The sequence below is a fragment of the Physeter macrocephalus genome, unplaced genomic scaffold (assembly GCF_002837175.3).
Source record: "Physeter macrocephalus isolate SW-GA unplaced genomic scaffold, ASM283717v5 random_582, whole genome shotgun sequence".
NCBI lineage: Eukaryota > Metazoa > Chordata > Mammalia > Artiodactyla > Physeteridae > Physeter > Physeter macrocephalus.
The window spans coordinates 9911-30286 of NW_021145804.1; the positions used below are offsets into that span (position 1 = coordinate 9911).

The window sequence follows — 20376 nt, forward strand, 5'->3', positions numbered from 1 at the left end:
GAATTCCTGCGAGTTGTGGGGGTGGTTTTTTGTCGGGGACCTTACTGAGGACAATAGCCCGGGAGACAGCCTCTCAGATTGCTCTGAGGAACTGTTCCAAAGAGGTAAGGGAGGAGCCAGAATACATAGGAGTTTTTTGCTGAAAACAAAACACATGTAGTCAAACATGAAAAGATCACCGCTAATCACAAAAGACAGACATCTCAAGTTAATGATTTCAGCAGTTTTCTTCAGAAGATGAAAGAATCTGGGCATTGAAATGATTCCTAGATATGCATCTTAACTATCTAGGGCCAGTATCCTGTTTTTCTCCATCCTGAATTCCCCTCAGGGCACACTGTCAGGGGCTAATGGCTTGATGGCCGGCAACATCCTTTGTTTACTGAAATGGCAGGCAACATTTTTTTTGTCCCCACCAGCAGACACTTGCCGCCTGCCCGGCCCTCACCCAACTGCTCCCCTAACAAGAACCTCACTAGGCTACAAGCCCACCTGGTAAACCAGTTAACAACCCAGCCAGGAGTATTGTAGCAGCTTGCCTTGGCAGGTGGATTATCCATACACAACAGTCTAGCCCAGGGGAGGCTTCTTCCGCCACGGCTGGCCACACCTGCCCACTAACCCAAGGCTCCATTCTCCATTCAAGAGCCTCTTGCCATGTATTCCAAGGGCACATTTCCAAACAGGGATCAAGGGGCAAAGGGAGCAGAGAGAAGAGCTCAGGGATCCGGCTTAGCCTAGACAGAGACGTCTCAGAACCAAAAGAGCTGCCCCCAGCGTTAGGAACATGCGTCAAAACATGCCCGCGGGTGAGCCCAGGAGAGGACCTTCCCGACTCACGCATGCGCAGAGCCACCAGCCTCCCTCTCCCTCCGGCAGGCTTTCCTCGAGCCTGCGCAAGATCCTCCAGACCGATGGAGGGCAACGAGCCGATCCTCACATGGGTTTGGCACTGCCGGCATAATCCGGAAGCAGCCGCTAACCCGGAAGTGGTCGCGTTATACGGGTCGCGTTCCGGAGGCGGTGGCGGCTGCAACTGAGGCTTGGGAGGCTTCTGTGACGCTAGGATGAACGCTCCTCCCGCCTTCGAGTCGTTCTTGCTCTTCGAGGGCGAGAAGAAGTAAGTGGAACCGGCCTGGGTGGGAAAGGGTCGCGGACCCTCGACCGTCAGCGCTCGCCGGTTCCGGGGCTTCTCTGCCCGTCCTCTGCCGGGGGAACAGAAGCAGGTTTTGCTCCAGCTCCACAGAGCGCTTCACACTTGAGTCTGCCAAACTTAAGACAGTCCTAGGTGTTGGTGAGTCTTCCCATTTTGGAGATGAGGAAACCGAGCTTCAGAGAGGTTAAGTAACTTTCCCAGGCGCACAGAAAGTGGCCGGTCTCTATTCGAACCCAGTGTGTCTGGCTCCAGAGTCCCTTTCCTCTGGGATCTGTTAGCCCCCCTCACTCGTCTTCCCGTTCCCCCACCTTTATCCTCCTTGCTGCAGCCACAATGATGGCTCTGAGACTCACACCGGATCTTCATTCGCCGGTCATTGCCTGCAGGTGAAGGGAAATATAATCCAGTGCTCACATAGCCTGGGCTTGGCTCCTGGATTCCCCCACTTAAGAACTCTGTGCCTTTGGGCAAGTGACAATCTGTCTGAGGCCCACTTTCCTCATCTGGAAAATGGGCTTATTGCTGTATTAAATCACAGAATTTTCTCTTAAGGGGAGATTAAATTAGGTAATTTATGTAAAGCGCTTAGTCCAGGGCTCAGCACAAAGAAGACCATCTTAAACGCCTGGTATCCAGGGCTCTGCTCTTGCGGTCTAGCCCCTACCAGGCACTTCAGTCTCCCTTGAGAGCGGTGGTTCTCAACCGGGAGCCATTTTGCCCCCCAGAGGACTTCGGTAGTGTCTGCAAACATTTTTGGTTGTCATAAAGGGGATGCTCCTGGCATCTAGTGGTAGAGGTACTGCTAATACCCCACAGTGTACCAGACAGCCCCCCTACAGAAAAGAGTTTTCTGGCCTACAGTGTCAGTGGTGCCAAGGTTGAGAAGCTCTGCTTTAGGAAGAAGGAGTAATCCAGAGGTGACATGAGGGTCCCACAGAGCCAGGCGTGGCTGGGTTTGGGGTATAGCCACGGTGCTACTCTGAGTCACAGAGGACGTTATGGGATGAAGAGATGGGAAAGTCTTCCAGGACGAGGTGGGACCTGAGCCTGCCTCGAAGGGCAGGGTTTAGACTCCGGGGAGGAGGGAAGCCCCGGCCCTCCCCACCAACCTGTTGCCTCTGCCTCTCCCTTAGGATCACCATTAACAAGGACACGAAGGTACCCAATGCCTGTTTGTTCACCATCAACAAGGAAGACCATACGCTAGGAAACATCATTAAATCGTAAGTTCCAAGTCAAAGGCTTTTGGGGGTTATGTTGCTCTTTGAGGGGCCAAACTCAAGTTCCAGGAGATGTTCTCAAGTCTCTCTGAGCTCCAGGAAGTCCTTCTGGGTGCTGGCTCTAGGAATTCACACATCCCGGTACCTTTTCTTCAAAATGACAGTGACCAGTATCTGTTCACGTAGCCACTTTCCTGCGTTGGCTGTTATCTGACTAAAGGAGGTGAATGTGCAGCGAGCCACAGGAAAGAAGGCCCGCTTGGGGCTCTGTGCTCACAAGCGTGGAGACGCATTCAGCTTTGGCCACCCACCCCGCCCCCATTTGTGACAGTGACCTCAGTGACACCTGGCATCCTAAGATGTATGTGCCAGATTGTAACTTAGTAGAATAAGGGAAGGAGGTGGGAGAGGGCCTCTGTGGTCATCCAGTGCCCTGGTGGGTTCCTGATATTGGATGGTGGGTGTTTGCACCAGTGAAGTCCCGGCCTGGTAGGTGGCCAGCGATAGGATTGGCCAGAGACTTGTCATTTCGCCGCTGAAAAGTGCCATCAGTGAAGCCATGCCTTTCTCAGGTTTGCATGTTTGAGACTGTGGGCGGGAGCCTGTCTGGTCTTCTGCTGTAAGTAGGGGGCGGAGTTGCCCATCTTCTGTGTGGATGCCTCCTGCCCAGTGCCAAGCCAGGGGTGCACCCAGGCTTTCCTGGGGCCCTGCTGCCCCCCACCCTCCCCCACTGTGTGAGCCCAGTGTTCCCACCTGTGCCAGCCTCCCACAGCCCCCCCAGTGCTCACACTTCAGGGAGCTGATCTGGAGAAAACCCCCACGCGCCCAGGGCACAGCTCACGATTCAGGCTTCGCTTCCCCATAGCCTCGCGGACCAGAACCCCATGTGTGTCGACGGCAGCTGCCAGCCCGCATTGCCCAGAGGATTTCTGTTTCCAGTTCATTAAGTGCTCAGAGCCTGGGGCCTTCTCCCCCTGCTGCCTTTATTTGCTGTGCCAGATGCTCTTTTGGGGCTGGGAATGGAGCTTTTTTTTCCTGAACACTAGCTGGATTTTTACTGCCTAGGGAGGTTTCTTTGGGGCCGTTGAGGGTCCCTGACGTCTCCTGAGGGAAGAGGGTGCTGGAAACCGTGTTTATCAGGTGGGGTCGTTGATCCTCATGGATGTAGGTGTGTGTATGGGAGGAGTCCCCACGTGCTGTATCTTCTTCACACGTCTGTCTTACTTGGACATTTTTGCAGGGGCTGTGGGGTGGTGACAGCGACATCACACAACACAAACAACTAAAGATCCAGAGCAGCTGCATTTGCTTACAGGCCCCAACCCAACGGGAAGACCCTTGGTTAGAAGGCCTGGAAGGCCACAGGGGGTCAGAGCCCCAAGGGCCCTAGGCTCACCGCCCCCGCCCCCACCCCGCCCATCCCTGTGTCTCAGGCAGCTGCTGAAGGACCCACAGGTGCTGTTTGCTGGCTACAAAGTCCCCCACCCCTTGGAACACAAGATCATCATCCGCGTGCAGACCACACCGGACTACAGCCCCCAGGAGGCCTTCACCAATGCCATCACAGACCTCATCAGCGAGCTCTCCCTGCTGGAAGAGCGATTCCGGGTGAGGAGCTGGCCGGAGGGGCTGGGGCCAGTCTGGACGCCAGCCTGTATGGCCACAGCTGCAGCGTGTTCATGCCCACACCTAGGACGATCCCCGGGTTGTTTCCTCTGATTTATTCGGTGCGGGAAATGGGGGCTGGGCGGAGGTGATGACAGAACAGGGGTGTACACCACAGCGCCCGGGAAGTGTGGACTGAGGGGTCATGGAGGTGAGGCCTGGGGCCTGCTGTCTGCACCCAGGGGCGGGACCTCACCCAGTGCCCAGGGTCTCCCTTTGTGCTCTCATGGTCCCCGTGGAAGCAAGGGGCCTGCTGCCTGGGGCTGTCCCTCCAAGGCTCTTCCCTGTGGTGCCGGCTGCCCTGTGGTTTGTCTGTCTAGGGGGCAGCTCATCTTATCGTGGGGTACCACCATCAAGAAGGCCAGATGGGTGTGGTCACATCTGCTCACGCAGGGGGCTTCAGAGTCCAGACACAATTTAGAGTGGGAAAGATCCACGGCTTGTCAGATTTTCAGTCTGTCAGTCGTAGGCTCCCCAGGAAGCACCTCTGCTCCCCCGACTCCCTCCCACCCCAGGCGGCAGGACCTGTGCGGCAGAGAAGTCGTGGTGGGGTGGGTAGGGCTGGCCAGAGGGTCCCTGGGGTGCTGGCTACCCAGTGCCCGGAACCGTTTGGGGCCCCTGGCCAAGGTCCTGGCAGCCCTTGGTCAGGGAGGCTGAGGCTGCATTTCCAACATCCTCACCCGGCCATTCCAGCTTAGGGTGCCACCTCCTTCCTCTCCCTCAGGTGGCCATCAAAGACAAGCAAGAAGGAATCGAGTAGTGGGCTGCACCCCGCCCTGCTCCAGGCACCAGGTGGACAAAAGCACTTCCTCCAGCCGTGAACCTCCTGTAGAAAGTCCCTCACCCCTGACACCGATGTGTCCTGTACATAGAGTCTGTTCTACCTTCCTAATAAAGTGTGGCAGGAAAAGACCCAGCTGCGGACTGAAGCAGAGGTGACTTCACAGCCTTGGGTCAGTCCAGTGGAGGTGGAGGACCTGTTCCGGAGCCACTCGGGGGCCTCATTTCAGGACTGCCCCAGGGAGCCAGATTTCTGTCTGAGGGGGTGGCAGGAACAATCTCATTCTGGACAAAACCCGGGAAGCTGGGGCTGCCCGGCGGCGTCTCAAGCAGAAGGAACTGGAAGCTCATGTGCTTCCAGGCGTCCCTGCCCTAGGAGCCTCAGCTGCCGGGCCTGCCTGCCTCACTCAGCGGGGGACACCTGATGGGGCCCACAAACAGCTCCCCCCAGGCTTCTCTTACGTAGTAGACTTTAATAAAAAATAGTCACCCATAAGAAGATCCCCTTCACGACCCCAAAAGCTGAGTAAGTCACGTCCCACAGTCAAGGCTGGTTTCTCCTCCAGATGGCGACAATGTTGGAGTCCGTCAGTGCAGTGAGGTAGGTAAAGGTGGGGTCGGCCACCACCATGTTCACCATGGTCCTGTTCACTGTCTGGCCCAGGGCCCGGGGCTGGGGCCACTTAAGGATCTGGAGGGGGAGAGAGGGCGCTGGGCTCCTGCTTCCTGATGCGGGCCCCCGGGCAGCCCCAACCCCGGCGGGGGCAGCCCCAACCCCGGCGGGGACAGCAGTGCGCGTGCCTACCTGCGTGGGGGCCTGCGGGGCGGCCGGCGGCGGGGGCTGCTGCGCCACGAGGGGCCTGACGTCGTAGATCCACACGTTGCCCTCCTCATCCCCGCAGAGCACCATCCCCTCACCTGCCAGCACAGAGATGGGAATCTGAGGTGGGGCGGAGCTCCCAGAGGTGCAGGGTTGGGGGTGGCCGGCAGGCGACTCACCAGGACAGGTGCTGAGCGAGAAGTAGGCGAGCTCGGTGGGCGACCACTGCAGCCGGGCCAGGACCACGACGGCCACTGTGGACCCGCTGCCCCGGCCCTGCCACGTCTGGCTCCAGCTCCACAGGCAGATGGTGCCTAGGCTGCTCCCCTTGGAGGCTGTCGGGGAGAACGAAGAACCGTGCCCGGGGGCCCCTCTCCGGCAACTCGTGTCCCACAGTGGGGACCCCTCCGAAGCCCTCGGACCTAAACCCCGGCCCAGGGAGCAGTGACCCCAGAAGGCCAGACTGTCCCGAGCTACGCTCGCTCACCCACGACGTCCTCGTTCACGAACGCCAGCCCGTCCACTCTCCGTCCGGTTGCCTCAGCGCCCTCGGAGAAGACGAACTCCACTTCACACACCCTGTGGGGCAGCGCGGGTGCTGGTCAGCCAGGAAGGCTGCGGGAAGAGCTGCACACAGGGGGCTGCTCGCTCATTCAGACGCCTGCTGGGCCCTTACTCTGGGCCCTCCCTGGGTTCCGGGCCCTGTAAGGGGGAGCCAGCACCTCAGTGTGCCGACTCACAGGCGGTGGCAACTTAGGGGGCGCGGGGACGTGGCCAGAAGGGGCTCCGGAGTGAGGCAGCGCCTCGCAGGCTGAGTGAGGTGAGCAGTTCACTGGCCGAGTGGGCGCTTCTAGGCCCAGAGACGGGGGAGGGGTTTGCTCTGACCCTGAGGACAGTGGGGGGGCGGCTGCTGAATGTTTCCAAGCTGAGAGTGGGTGCGGTCACACTGCTTGGAGAGGCCACCCAGCAGCTGCCCGGAGTCCCGGAGCCAGAAAGGCAGCTGAGTACCAACCACGAGCAGCAGACACATCTGAGATGTGGGGGAGACGCCACAGGACCTGGGGACCAGGCAGGGAGGGAGGAGGCGGGCCCAGGGCTGGACTCCCAGGTGTGGCAGGGGGACGCCACCAACACCTGGCTGGACAACCGCCACGGTCTGTGCTAAGGTGTCACTACAGTTCCCTCCTACCACCTGTCCTAAAATTCTTCCCACGCTATTCCCCGCACTCAGGATAAAATTCAAGATCTCACCAGGGCCCACAGGGCCAGTACCCCCTGGCCCAGGCAACCCTGCCACCTCACCGCGTGCCATTCCCTCCAGTTCTCCGAGCTGTGGCCAGCTCTCCCTGGTCGGCCAGCTGTCCCTGCCACCGGCCCTTTGCACTTCCCCCGCGTGAGCACCCTTCCTGCCCCTGCCCACCTCACTCCCTTGGGACTCATGGAGAGCATGAGCCTGGCGACCTGTCCGTCCGCCACTGTCACCTCAGAGTCCCCTCGGGCTCCTCTCGGAGCACCTTCTTCCCCTTCCGCTGTAGCTGACATCAAGCACACTTTGTGGGGTTTTAGTGCCCATCTCCCCCACCAGGCTCTGGGCCCCACAAGGCCAGGGGACCCCTGCCGAGCACTGTCTCAGGCCTTCCAGGTGATACAGGGGAGCCACAAGCCTCCACCTGGCCCTTCTGGCCCTTCTCGTGGCCCAGACACCATCCCATTGTCCTCCACTAGCCCTGAGATGTGAGTTACTGTCCCTACTTTGTGGATGGCAAAACCATGCTGGACAGAGGAAGGTCACGCTGTTGGTGAGTGGCAGGACCTGAGCAGTGATGAGGTGATCAAGCCTAGAGAGGGAATGGACCTTTCCGCAGGAGGTGGGGACAGGACAGCTCTGTGACGAGGCCCGTGAAAACAGCCTCTGGCTGCCCAAGACAGGGGCATGGTGCGGGCATCACTGCAGCAGGCGTGCCTGGGGTCAGACATCCGGACTGGGGGCTGCCCGGCTCCGAGGACTGGCTTTCAGGGCACCCCTGCCCGTTCTCACCTCCTCTTCTGAGGCTGGTCCAGCCGCACGTCCCAGCAATGGCAGCCGCCCTCGCAGCCGGCCAGCAGGTAGGCATCCGGGCAGGAGGCGACGGGGCAGAGGCGCAGGGCAATGGAGGTGGTGTCGAGTGTGAGCAGCTGGCTGCCGGCAGGTGAGAGGGAGGGCGTGAGGCCACAGACTCAGGTGTGTGCCCGCGCCCACCCCCAAAGTCCTGCTGCAAAGCATCACCTGGCCTGGAATTCGTAATCGTGGTTGGGCGCCCCGATGTCCCAGAGGATGATCCGCTTGTCGTAGGAGGCCGCTGAGGAGGGGATGGGAAGGAGAGAGGTGGCCCTGAGGAGGCCCTGCTCCCTCCTGCAGGCTGCATCCCAGGCTGAGACCGCGGTCCCGAGGCAGGGAGGGCGGGCCACGGCTGGGAGAAAGACTCCAGGGCCTACCATCCCATCTTGCTCTAACCTACGTGCCCCACGCCAGGCAGCCACGGCCCGCAGTCTCTGCTCAGATACCACCCTCATCACACCCAGACGGCCACGGGATCCACCCAGGTCACAGACGTGGCCCAGGTTGTCAGAAACCCCCAAAGCCACAGAGCAGGTTGGGGAAGAGGCGGAATCCGAAGCCTGGTCAGTTGTCCATGAAGTCTCGATGTTCCTACCGGTCTGCGCTGCCCTTGGCAGCCGGCATGCGGCCCGCCAGCCACAGGAGCTCCCTGCCATCCCAGGAAAGAGTCCTGAGGCGTCAGGCTGCAGGACGGGTGCTAAGGGGGCCCCGGAGGTTCGGGGAGGGGGTCTTACTGAAGAGGTGGGTCTCGTGGGTGGGGCTGAAACAGAGAGTCGCAATGGCCTTCTTGTGGGCCCGGATGAGCCCGCAGCAGAAGCCGGCCTGCACGTGCAGCAGCCGGACCAGGCCCCGCAGGCCTGCAGCTGCCAGCACGCTCCAGCGCTTCTTGTGGCCTGCCTGTGTGACCACTGTCAGGGCTGTCCAGGCCACTGAGAAGAACTCCTGGGGAGGGAACGGGAGGGGTCACCGAGGGGCAGAGCTACACATGTGCACACGCGTGCAGGATCAGGCCCAGGAACGGGAGCCCAGCATCAAAGAAAAAGGTCACCTGGTGAGTAGGTGGCGAGTCTGGCCCCCCGACCCCAGCGCTCGTAGCCCCAGGAGCCAAGGCTCTGCCTGCCACCCTGCAGGAGCCGGGCCCCGGCGCTCACCTCGCTGGGCGCCTTGTACTTGTGCAGGACGATGCCCGTCTGGCAGTCGATCACACACACGGCCTCCCCGCCACACGTGGCCACGGTCTGGGACGTGGCCCCTGCCTGCCCTGTTTGAGAGGTCGGCCTGGTGAAAACGTTCTCTGTAAAGTCCCCCACTGCAGCCCCTCCTCCTGACCCTGAGGGCACTTTAAGCTCTCTGTCCCTCCCGATTCCCCCGTCCACCCAGGCAGCCCCCTGCAGGTGGTATTCCCAAGCCCCGTGCCCAGAAAGCTTGCTCTGCTTGTTCCCTGTGGCCCTCGCCCTGCCTACCCCCCAAGGATGTACCCTCGTCCCAGGCTGGCTCGAAGGCGCAGGCCCAGAGCTGGGTCTCCAGGTCACGAGGGCTGTTGTTCTTGCTGTGGCATTGCAGGAAGTGCAGGGGCTCCAGCTGCAGGGCGGTCTGTGGGAGCAGAGGGGGGTCATGGCTGCCCCCAGGCCTTGCTCCCATCACACGCCCCTTGCCACCTTGCTAGCTCACCTGGCTGCCAGCAGAGCCCACGGGGCTGCCCTCCACCTGGGCCAACGGGGAGGTGCACACCCGCTTGTTGGGAGAGAGATTGACTGGGACATCACCTGGCCGCTTCGAGGCCACTGGCCTGGCCTGTGGAGGAGGGGGCGGGGGCAACCCGAGGGCCTGGTGACCATGCACCCATCTGCCCAGGGCTTCCTTCCTCCCCATCAGAGGCTGGACTGCACCCTCCCATGGGTACGGGAGGCCAGGGGTACCAGGGTCAGAGGGAACCAGCTCGAGGATAGGAGGCCATCTCCTGGGCACACTGCCAGGACACCCCGCTTCCCTAATGCCTCCCTAGGCAGGAAGGGCCAGGGTAGGCCCTGGGAGCCCGGGAGCCCCACGGAACCACTCACCCTAGGCTCCTGGGTAGCGGTGGCTTTTGAGGGCCTCTCTGAGATGTCTGCCTCATGCACCTGAGTCCCACCAGAGGCCACCAGCTCCTCAGAGATCATCCGCACCTGGGTGGGGCCAGGCCATCAGCAAGCTGAGCACATCCTGGGGGCCTCCAGCCCCTCCCCAGATGCCCAGTCAGAGGGTGCTTCCCGAGCTGGGGAAAAGTCCTTCCAGCTCATAGGGCTTCCTTCCCTGACCTGCCCTCTCCCCACATCCCCTCATGGCCAGAGACCTCCAGGGCGGCTCAGGCTGTGGCAGCCAGGGAGGAGCTGGGAGAAGCGACTCCCAGCACAGTGGGGTGAGGACATACCCTCCACTGGGTGAAGTCGCTGAGGGACTCGGGCCCATAGCGGACATCTCTGACGGCAGACCTCACAAAGTCTGCCTGGGCCTTCTCAGCCTCCTCCTCTGGGCTCAGTGCGGCCATGAACTTCTCCCAGTGAGCTGTGACCTGGCACGAGAGGGACCAGGTTCAGGCTCAGCCCACCTCGGCTCTCCTGGACCTTCTGTGGCACCTTTGCCTCTGATCTCAGGGCCAGAGCTGGCTCAACCTCACCGCCTCTGGGACGCCTCCCCGAATCACAGCTTTCTCAGCTGCAGGTTGCACAAACCCAAGCAACACAAGGGGGAAACAGCCCCTGAAGGGAGGAGCTGGCCCAGGGTAAAGTCACCGTGAAAGCGTCCCAGCCTCCCCTGCCAGGCCCTGCCTGCAAGGTGGAGGGCAGGACCTCCAAGGACAAGAGGCCAAGCGCCACAGCCAAGCTCAAAGCAACAGGTCGGGCTAGGGGCTCAGGGCCACTTGGAGTTGGGACAGAGAGCCCCCGTAACCCCCCCTTGGTGTCCTCCAAATGTCCAGTTCTGTCACTCACTCCTCAAGGACCCCGACTGCTCCCAGGCACCAGAGACACACCGCCCCGCCCCTTACCCTGCTGGTCAGCTCCCGGTTCAGGTTCTCCACCTGAGAGCAAGTGGAGGAAGCATCCTTGCCGTTGACCTTACGGAGCCTGGGCAGCAGGAAGGAGACTTTCAGGTTGTCGCTGACCTGGGGGATGAGGGGAGAGTGGCTCGGGGTCACCCCAGCCTGTGGCTGAGCCCGAGCCCACAGGGTGCTGGCCCGGGATGCGGGGCCGCCCACTTACTGTCAGAAAGGGGTTGCCCTCCAGGCTGAGCTCCTCGAGCTGTGGGAACTGGCACAGGACAGTGACATCGCCCAACTGGTTGTTGGTGCAGCGGAGTATGCGCAAGTGGGACAGGCCCAGGTTGGCGGGCAGCGTCTCCAGTTGGTTGTTGGAGAGGTCCAGCTCTTGCAGCTGCTTCAGGCGGCTCAGGAGCTTGGGGTCCAAGTGCTCTGAGAGCAGATTCAGCCCTGACAGGCTGGGGAGAGGGGCAGACAGCGCGGGCTCAGGGGGCGGGCAGGCCTCCCACCCCGCACCCACGGCAGCCCAGGTTGCCTCCGACGGCTTTTGCACCTGACATTTCTCCTGCGTGCATAGCCGATCCGCAACATTCCCCCACTTACTTTAATCTTGTCCCTACTTTATAACTTGGGGCAGCTGGCCCCCTCCAGGATGCTTTTCCTGATCCTCTAGGGGGGCTTTCTGTGCTCCCCAGTCCTCTGTAATTCTCTCAACAGGTTGCTCCATAGTCTTTCTGCAAGACTGTCTCCCTAGCAGCCCGGACCCTCTGAGGTAACGCCGCTCCGGGCCTAGCCGACCCATCTCATAACGAGAGAACGGCGTTTGTCCCGAATGATTAAAGACTCTGTCGAACCGACAGGGTGATAACGGGGCCGGGCAGGGAGAGAGGAAGGGTCCCAGGCTTTCTTCCCGACCGTCCGCCGACCCAGGCCCTAGTGGAGAGCGGTGTGGCCCCGGCCCTTACTCCAAGCTCCGGATCTTCCCCAGCCGGTCGCTCTTGGGTCGCCCCCGCTGGATCAGCAGTCGCGCCGAGAGGGGGCCCATGGCGAGGAGGCGCGGCCCGCGGGGACCAGATCGGCGGCACACGAATCCGGTGCTGGCGCCAGCGGCTGTCCGATTCCAGGAGGTGGCGCCGCGCTAATCCGTCGGCGGCGACGACCGGAAGGAAGCGGCCGCGCGGACCTCGTGCCCTGCGCGCGCACTACAACTCCCAGAGGCGCCCGCGGCCCCGCGCCTGGGCCCTGGCTGCCGGGACGCGGCGATGGCGGCTGCGGCGGTGGCGGCCCCTGAGGTCCTTCGGGAATGCGGCTGCAAGGGTATCCGGACCTGTCTGATCTGCGAGCGGCGGCGCGGAGGTGACCCGCCCTGGCAGCACCCCCCGCAGGTGAGGGCTGGGAGAGGGGCCGCGCCCACAACTCCATTCTTCATCCGGGGAAACTGAGGCCCGGGTTGACCGTGAAGACGGGCTCCGGATCAAACCGTGTCAGAGACCATGGCGATGGGGGCGTTGCGGGGTGAGGAGATGAGGACTTTGAGCAGTGGGCCTGGAGTGGGAAAGGGGTGGGACGTGGGTGCAGTCCGACCACAGCTCACCTCTGGAACCTGGGGGGGGGAGTCTGACAGCAAACGTAGCCCCCCCGTGTCTGTGGCTGGGAGCTTCACGGGCCCGTGGTTAGACGACACGGAGAGAATAGGGGGTGCTGAAAACCAGGGCAGAGGGCCCCAGAAGGCCTTGGACGGAAACGGGCAAGGAGGAAACTCATTCCAACGAATTAACAAAAAAGGACTCAGAGCCTTTGAGCGGGGCAAGGGCCTTCCAGCTGGGCCAAGGCCTGGGGAAGGTGGATGATGCTTCAGGTGAGGGAGATGAGGCCGGTGGGGCCTGACCACGGAAGGCAGGCGAGACTTGTTCTGAGGGCCATGGCGAGCTCTTGAGGGTTTTAAAGGAAGTTACCTGTGAATTTTAGAAAGATCCTGGGAAGGGGAGGGGTGGATGGGAAGGAAAGAAGGCTGGGAAGCCAGTGAAGAAACTGTTACAGTGTCCGTGATAAAAGTTCAGAAGGTCCTGTGAAAAACAGTGGCGGTTCCTCAGAAAATTAAATGTAGAGCTACCATATGACCCAGCAATCCCACTTCTGGATATGGTCCCAAAAGAATTGAAAGCAGGGTCATGAAGAGACATCTGTACCCCCATGTTCATAGCAGAGTTACAATAGCTAAAAGGTGGAAACAACCCAAGTGTCCACGGACAGATGAAAGGAAGAACAAAATATGGTCCATCCGTAAAGTGGAATATTACTCAGTCCTAAAAAAAGAAGAAAGGAAAGTCTGGCACGTGCTACCACACAGATGAACCCTGAGGACGTTATGCTGAGTGAAATAAGCCAGTTAGAAGACATACTTATGTAAAGCATCCAAAGTAGTCAAATTCACGGAGACAGAAGAGAATGTTGGGTGCCGGCGGCTGGGGGGAAGGGAGCGGGAGAGGTGTTAATGGGTAGATTTAGTTTTGCAAGGTGCGAAAGTTCTGGAGATTGGTTGTACAACAATGTGATATACTTAACACACTGAAATGTACACTTAAATTGTGGCTGAGGATCCATTTGAAATGTATAACGTATATGTGGTTGTATATATTTGGCCACAGTTAAAAACTCTATTAAAAAAGAGTTTCTCAGACCTTGCCAAAGGTCTGAACTGTGCCCATGGCCGTGTGTGTGGAGGCTCAGGGCACCGCGGGGGTAGTATCTTCCCAACCTGATGGCTGAGGGACGAGTGAAATGTACAGTATGACTCCTTAACTTTCCGTGTGTCCCATGTGAGGTGCCAGGAGACAGAGACATGGTGGTTCACGGTTGGGGTGTGGGTGCTGGCGATGCCTGTAGAACATAAAGCGGGAGGACGCAGAAATCACTGGGCAGGGAACACCTCAGACTGCCCTGTAGATCTGACAGAGTCCTGGCCAACCCAACCGGAAGCTCCGGCGCAAAGATGGCCTGGTAGGCAGTCCCACGTTGGGCAGAAATGGCCAGACCTGTGCTGGGTCACTGGCTGGAGGCCCAGGAGAAGGGTGGTCTCTGCTCAGAACCGGAGGCAGATCCTGAAGGCCCTGCCACAGGAGGTTGTCAGCCTGGCACTCCTCTGGGTGACTGGCAAGTTCTGCTCTGTTTTTTGTGGGTTTTTTTCCCCAAATTTTATGTACATATGTATGTATGGGACCATGCCACTCAGCTTGCGGGATCTCAGTTCCCTGACCAAGGATTGAACCGAGGCCATGACGGTGAAAGCATCTAATCCTAACCACTAGACCACCAGGGAACTCCCAGTTTTGCTCTCTTTTGATGGGAAATTCAGGCAGCGCCAGTGGCTGCCATAGTGTAGGGCAGGCCCCAGAGACACCCACACCGCGGCCGGAAAGGGCTTCTCCCTCTGGCTTCCCAGCGAGGCCTGTGGGCTCAGCTTTAGGGGAGCAGATTTCTCCAGCTCCTGGTCAGGGCTGGCTGCCTTCACACGGTCCTCCCCTTTAACCCTCACCAGCCTGGGGAGGGCAGACAGTGCCCCACGGTGACACAGGAACAGTGTGGCCTTGGAGGCTGCGCCCCAGCTGTGCAGCCTCGGGCTAGTTCCTTAACTTTGCTGAGCCTCAGTCACCTCATCTGTAAAATGGAGGACGAAAGAATGGTTCTGCCTACTCTCTTCCCTTTTACAGATGGGAAAGTGAGAAAGGCAGGGGCTGAGGGCCTTTCCCAGGAGGCAGCCCTGGGCAGGGGTCCCGCCTCCCTCTAGACGCCAGCTGCCTCCCAAAGTGCTGCAGGGGAGGGTGCACTGCTGGGTGGGGCTGCTTCTCGGGGCGTGTGTGTGTGTGGTGTGCGGAAGGCCTCCAGTGGGTCCAGGACCCCTGTCCCGTCTTTTTTTTTTTTTTTTTTTTGGCCGCACCAAGTGGCATGCGGGATATTAGTTCCCTGACCAGGGATCGATCCTGGGTCCCTTGCAGTGAAAGCGCCGAATCCTAACCACTGGACCTCCAGGGAATTCCCACCCCTGTCTTTCTTTTGCAGAAAACACACCGGTTCATTTACTACGCCGACACTGGCTGGGCTGTGGGGGCCGAGGAGTCTGACTTTGAAGGCTGGGCCTTCCCCTTCCCAGGCGTGACGCTGATCGAGGACTTTGTGACCCCGGCAGAAGAAGCTGAGATGGTACGGCTGATGGACTGTGACCCCTGGAAGCTCTCACAGTCTGGGCGGAGGAAGCAGGTGGGCTGGACCAGAGCTGGGCCAGAGAGGGCAGTCACTCCATGGGGCCCTGCTGGGCTCCTGACCCCAGAGCCCCTTTGCCCACCTCCCTCTCAGGGCCTTCCTCTGCAGCCACCTCCCACCACTCCCCAGAGCCATTAGGCGACAAGCTCCCCGACCGGGGCGGGTAGGGCTGCTAAATGGGGTGCGTTGGGAAGGGGCAGGGCCAGGGGCCTGGGCATGGCCTGCTCACCTTCCCATGAGGCGGGGCTCAAAGGCAGACGGCCACTCAGCTCTCTCTGCCCTCTCCCCAGCTGGCCTAGTGCTGGTGACCCTCGCAGAGGGTTTCTCGAAGGCTGCCGGTTGCCCCCCATCCCCCTACCCCCCTGTCCGAAGTTCTCCCCGTCAGTTTCTAATCTCCCCAGCCCTCTTCCCAGTGATAGCTGGGCCTCCAGATCCTGAACCTTCCCTTTGCCAGGGATCACGGTGCCCTCCTCCTTGGGTCCGCTCCTCTCCTTTTCTGTTCCCCACCCCCAGCAATCCTCACCCCTCCAGGACCTGCGAACCAGCCGTCGGCCACCTTTCTGCATTCCCTCCCCTTCTTGTCACACGTCCTCACCCATCTTCAGTCCTGTGACCGGTTAGTACAGGCACTTGCTCAGGTGCCCCTCGCCCTTTCTCCTCTTACTTGGGCAGGCTCTTTCCGCTCACCCACAGCCCTGGTCGGGTCCAGCACCCGCTCCCGCTGCTGGCGGCCGCCCTGGCTCTGGCTTTCCATCCCGAGCCGGGCCCTTCCCGCTCGGCAGGTCGTTCGCTTTGCTGCCCTCCTTCCAAACCTCTCCTTCCCCTCCTCACTCCCCACTGACGACCGGGCCTCTCTGAGGGAACAGGTGCATCTACAGACGTTCCCTTCTCGCCTGTGCCCGGCTTCTTCCCGAGCCCCACTCCAGCTGCGCACTGGCTGCTGCCCCTCTCCTCAGAACTCCTTGTCCCGCATCGCCCCCTTCTCTCCTCAAGGCTGGCTCTTTCCCGCCGGCCTCCCAGTAAGCTCTGTCTCTCTCGTCTCTGCAGCAGAACTTCCCAGAAGAGTTCTCCATTCTCTTCAGGTCCTCTCTCCTTGCTCCCACTTAACCCGCTCAAAAACTGCCTCCATCACCCACCCCCTGCCTAAAGCCAGCGGCTGGTTCTCGGGCTCAGTCCTCAGGCCTCTCCTTTTCCTTCAGATCAGACACTCCTTACTGATCTCAGCGAGGCCCGGCCCCGCACATTCGTGAGTTTGGGGCTCCTGCGCTCGTATCTCCAGCCCTGGCATCCCTAAGCTGAGCCGTGGCTCCATCTTGGCAAATTCCATCTTTCACCTGCTCAGGCTAGAAAGCCTGGATCTCTCCACGTTCCTCTCTTTCATCGGTAATTCCTGTCAGCTCTGTGTTCCTTCCAAACATATCCTGAATCTGAGAACACACACCCCCCTGCCGCTGCTACCACCTGCCTCTAGCGCTTCCTGGGCAGCCCTCGGCCCTCCTCGGTTGCTTTCAGTAGGGAGGAAGTGATCCCACCGACATCTGGTCGGATCGGGTCACTGCTCTGTGACAGGCCCTCCCGGCCTCCCATCTCAACGTAAACACAGAGGCCTTACCATGCCTCAGAAGGCCCTGCACTGGCCGCCAGCCCGACCTTTGTCTCCGCTGCTGCTGTCTGCTGTCCCCACGGCAGTCACCTCCACCTCCCGGGTTCCTCGGAGTCCCCTGGCCGTGGCCCGCCTGTCCCCGCCTTTCTTCCTGCTGCCGCCGAGGAGTTGGGGCGGCCCCGGCACTGAGCCATGCGGAACAGGGAAGGAGAAAGACTCTACCAGCACATGGAGCCACCCTCCACTAGACGGGGACCCGAGGGAGCAGGAGTGCGGATAGATGCTCCCCTCTCATCCCTCGGGCCACAGATCTGAGGTGTATTCTACAAGGCTCCTCCCTAGGGTATTTTTGTTTTGTTTTTTAAATAGAAGCCACCTACCGTAAAATCCACCCATTTCAAGTGTATAATTCACTGGTTTGGTTTTAATGTATTCACAGTGTTGTGCAACCATCGCCGCTGTCTAGTTCTGGAACATTCTCATCACCCCAGAGGAAATGCGTACCCATTAGCAGTCACTCTGCATTCCCTCATTCCCTGTCACTCTGCATTCCGTCATTCCCCTGCAAGAACTAATCTACTTTCTGTCTCGGGGGATTTTCTTCTTCTGGACATTCGTATAACTAGGATTATGTAATATGTGACCCTTTGTATTAGGCATCTTTCACTGAGCATAATGTTCTCAGGGTTCATCCCTTTGCAGCGTGTATCAATGCTGCATTGCTTTTCGTGGCTGAATATTATTCCATTGGATGGATGGACCACTCTTTGTTCATCATTCATCCGTTGGTGGACACTTGGGTTGTTTCTACGTTTTGGCTGTCATGAATAGTGCTGCTGTGACTATTCTAGTACAGACTTCTGCGTGGGCGTGTGTTTTCAGTTCTCTCGGGTGTGAGGCTAGGAGTGGAACTGCTGCTGGGTCCTGTGGAGACTCTTCTCCCTTGTGGTCCTGAAGCCCAGTTGTACCCAGTGTTGACCAGACGGGTGACGCTGCCGTGGGCTGGCCTGCCCTGCCTCGCTCGGCTCCTACCCGACTCCCCAGCACCACGTCCTGGGGACGCCACCTGTGCATGGGCCTCTTGTCTCTAGCTCTGCTTCCTGGGGTACCTGGGCTGAGACGTCCTCCCGATGCTTCACATCCCCCTCCCCTGCTTTGTTTTCCTCCTCAGCATTTACCGCCATCTGATGTTTGCTGTTTATATTTATCTCCTTGGTGTCGGCCTCCTCCTGCCAGAATGTCAGCTCCGTGAAGTCCGAAATCTTTGCTGGTCTTGGTCACTGTGATTGGGTTCTTCAGCCCTGGCGTGTGATGCCATTTCTGTAAACTTAGACAATCTCCCACTTCCTTTTTGTCCTCATCCTTCAGGACTACGGCCCCAAAGTCAACTTTCGGAAACAGAAGCTAAAGACCGCTGGCTTCCGGGGCCTCCCCAGCTTCAGCCGGGAGGTGGTGCGGAGAATGGGCCTCTACCCGGTCCTGGAGGACTTCCAGCCCGTGGAGCAGTGTAACCTGGACTACTGCCCGGAGCGGGGCTCGGCCATCGACCCGCACCTGGACGACACCTGGCTGTGGGGGGAGCGGCTGGTGAGCCTCAACCTGCTGTCCCCCACCGTGCTGTCCATGACCCGGGAGGCGCCCGGCAGCCTGCTGCTGTGCCTGGCCCCGTCCGGCTTCCCGCAGGCCCCGGCGGAAGGCGCGACGGCCCCCGGCAGGTCTGTCCCGTGCCGGGCGGTGGAGGTGGCTGTCCCCTTGCCCCGCCGCGCTCTGCTGGTGCTCGCGCGAGCCGCCCGGCGCCAGTGGAAGCACGCCATCCACCGCGGGCACATCGGGGCCCGCCGCGTGAGCGCCACCTTCAGGGAGCTCTCAGCCGAGTTTGGCCCCAGCGGGAGGCAGCGGGAACTGGGGCAGGAGCTCCTGCAAACCTCGCTCTCCTTTCAGGGGAGACCCACGTGAGCCACCTCCCCGGGGACGGGAGCTGGCGCTGGGCCTGGTCGGGGGTCCTGGCTCCAGAGTGGACCATTAGCCGGCATTGAAGGGGGCGCCCAGCCCGAGGGTCTTTCTCAGGTCTTCAGAGGAGACCGCTTGACACCCTGGTGCCCGGCAGCACGAGCCCTGTCCGCGAGCTGGCTCGACAGGAACGGGCCTCAAGTCGGTCCCCTTTGACCTGCGCCGCGGCCACTTGCCTGGGTTGTTTAATTTGTCACAGCTTGAGGGCAGTGGCATACTTTGAGCTTAAAAATCGTTGGTACCACTTCGGGTCATTTTCTCCTTTATCTGGCTCTCTTAACAAGGTTGCCCGATGTCCCAGCCTGCAGGCCCTTCATTTATTTATTTATTATTTTTTATTTTATTTGTTTACTTTTGGCCATGCCACGCAGCTTGCGGGATCTTAGTTCTCTGACCAGGGATTGAACCCAGGCCCACGGCAGTGAAAGCGCCGAGTCCTAACCACTGGACTGCCAGGGAACTCCCAGGCCCTTCATTTAGGGAGCGTGTTGGATTGGAGAACAGGATGGGTAGAAGATATGAGGTTATTACTGTTTCAGACTTCAGAGCTGCTGACAGCTTCCGAGTTGCACTCTGCCCGCGTCATGCTTGACCCCATGCGGTGTGGGATATGGAACACTGGTGACCAGCAGTTGGCAGGGAGGGGCTTCCAAGCATCACCTCTCTCCACGGCGTTCCACCCAGAGCAGAGAGCAATTCATAACTTAAGTACTTATTTATTTAGTTCAGTCCAGGGCAACTGTTTTAAAAATCCATACACAGGACAGGGGGTGTGCACACCGCATGTGGTCTCCACAGCGTCATGCATAATGAATGAATCGGCACAAGACAGGTGAGCAGTGCAGATGAGCCTCGATCTGCTCAGGCTTAGGCAATTTTATCCTCAACAGACCTTCCTAGAAGACACTGAAATACATTCCGCCCTGGCAGTTTGTCTAAAATAGAAATGCTTGAGTTTTGAAACTTCTGGTCAGGTACTAAACGGAGACCGTGCTCCACTTTGGAAAGGGCCTCAGCGTATCTGCGGGCACTTGTTTTTATGAGCACCAGGAAGGCTCTGCTCAGAGGAAAACGGCAAGCCCACGCTGGCTCCGGGGCGGCCTGTGGCGCCTCTCACTCACCGCAGAAAGGCCACTGCACTTGGAACCCCCTTCACAGTCAGGTTAAGCCTCCAGAAACCGAATTTCTAGCCTGCAATTTGCTTCCCTTCCCTCCCCTCCCCTCCCCAGACTGCCCTGCTGCAGCTCCAAATGGCAGCTTATTCTCCAGTCCTGGGGGTGCCCCCCTGATCGTCAGTCCCCAGCCCCACAGGCATGTCTGTTCTCACAGAAATTCCGTTTGCCCCATGCCTCTGGGAACTAGAAAGGCTGGAGCTGGGAGAGCTCGCCGGAAGAAAGAACAGAAATTATTCTCCTAATCAGTGTCGAAAACGTGATTATGTGGCCTCTTTCCTACCCATGTGGCACTGTCACTGGGCACCTAGGGTCTGACCCTGATGTGGCCAGGCTAGAAAAACTGCCCGTGGGCCAGGTGTAACAGCTGGCCCCTGGCTGACACCCAGGGTGTGCTCGCCGCAGTCTGGGGAGCTCGGCCCTCCGTGGGTCTGGCACACGGGGCAGGGGCACCAGGTGGCCCAGGAAGGTAGCCGAAGCGAGCCCAACAAGGCCCCTCTCAAAAGGCTGAGGCCAGAGGAAGGGGCTGCCGTCCCCTCCCAGCAGTGGGGAGGAGCCAGCCTGTCTAGTCCCTGC

At 59.8% G+C, this 20376-nt stretch overlaps 3 protein-coding genes across 5 annotated transcripts; 2 read left to right on the forward strand and 1 right to left on the reverse strand.

Annotated features, from left to right (window-relative positions):
• Positions 1–974: 974 nt before the first annotated feature.
• Positions 975–4950, forward strand: POLR2J (RNA polymerase II subunit J). The gene is made up of 4 exons (XM_007103965.4): positions 975–1120; positions 2290–2379; positions 3810–3984; positions 4766–4950. Exons 1-4 carry the CDS (start codon positions 1068–1070, stop codon positions 4799–4801), a joined length of 354 nt encoding a protein of 117 aa, XP_007104027.1. The 5' UTR covers positions 975–1067; the 3' UTR covers positions 4802–4950.
• A 142-nt stretch (positions 4951–5092) lies between these two features.
• Positions 5093–11888, reverse strand: LRWD1 (leucine rich repeats and WD repeat domain containing 1). 2 transcript variants are annotated; one of them, XM_007103964.4, is made up of 15 exons: positions 11721–11888; positions 10979–11213; positions 10765–10881; positions 10150–10290; positions 9800–9904; positions 9411–9533; positions 9218–9332; positions 8891–9000; positions 8474–8681; positions 7908–7980; positions 7680–7820; positions 6129–6220; positions 5821–5976; positions 5627–5739; positions 5093–5512 (listed from the first exon to the last, which is right to left on the reverse strand). In XM_007103964.4, exons 1-15 carry the CDS (start codon positions 11798–11800, stop codon positions 5366–5368), a joined length of 1956 nt encoding a protein of 651 aa, XP_007104026.1. In that variant the 5' UTR covers positions 11801–11888; the 3' UTR covers positions 5093–5365. The 2 variants fall into 2 exon arrangements, with proteins under 2 accessions (XP_007104026.1, XP_028341486.1); XM_028485685.2 differs by having other exon boundaries at positions 9203–9332; positions 11721–11881.
• Positions 11889–11937: 49 nt separating this feature from the next.
• On the forward strand, positions 11938–18894 carry ALKBH4 (alkB homolog 4, lysine demethylase). 2 transcript variants are annotated; one of them, XM_028485686.2, is made up of 3 exons: positions 11938–12140; positions 14815–14955; positions 17987–18894. In XM_028485686.2, exons 1-3 carry the CDS (start codon positions 12018–12020, stop codon positions 18572–18574), a joined length of 852 nt encoding a protein of 283 aa, XP_028341487.1. In that variant the 5' UTR covers positions 11938–12017; the 3' UTR covers positions 18575–18894. The 2 variants fall into 2 exon arrangements, with proteins under 2 accessions (XP_028341487.1, XP_007104025.2); XM_007103963.4 differs by having other exon boundaries at positions 11955–12140; positions 14815–15012.
• Positions 18895–20376: the final 1482 nt, after the last annotated feature.

Excerpts from the sequence above, each read along its gene's own strand:
- POLR2J (XM_007103965.4), top strand. The coding sequence starts at position 1,068 with ATGAACGCTCCTCCCGCCTTCGAGTCGTTCTTGCTCTTCGAGGGCGAG. Across the intron at positions 1,121-2,289 it reads CTCTTCGAGGGCGAGAAGAA|GATCACCATTAACAAGGACA; the intron begins GTAAGTGGAACC and ends CCTCTCCCTTAG. Across the intron at positions 2,380-3,809 it reads CTAGGAAACATCATTAAATC|GCAGCTGCTGAAGGACCCAC; the intron begins GTAAGTTCCAAG and ends CCTGTGTCTCAG.
- LRWD1 (XM_028485685.2), bottom strand. The coding sequence starts at position 11,800 with ATGGGCCCCCTCTCGGCGCGACTGCTGATCCAGCGGGGGCGACCCAAG. Across the intron at positions 11,214-11,720 it reads GGGAAGATCCGGAGCTTGGA|CCTGTCAGGGCTGAATCTGC; the intron begins GTAAGGGCCGGG and ends CCCTCTCCCCAG. Across the intron at positions 5,740-5,820 it reads CTCGCTCAGCACCTGTCCTG|GTGAGGGGATGGTGCTCTGC; the intron begins GTGAGTCGCCTG and ends CTGTGCTGGCAG.
- ALKBH4 (XM_007103963.4), top strand. The coding sequence starts at position 12,018 with ATGGCGGCTGCGGCGGTGGCGGCCCCTGAGGTCCTTCGGGAATGCGGC. Across the intron at positions 12,141-14,814 it reads CCTGGCAGCACCCCCCGCAG|AAAACACACCGGTTCATTTA; the intron begins GTGAGGGCTGGG and ends TTTCTTTTGCAG. Across the intron at positions 15,013-17,986 it reads AGTCTGGGCGGAGGAAGCAG|GACTACGGCCCCAAAGTCAA; the intron begins GTGGGCTGGACC and ends CTCATCCTTCAG.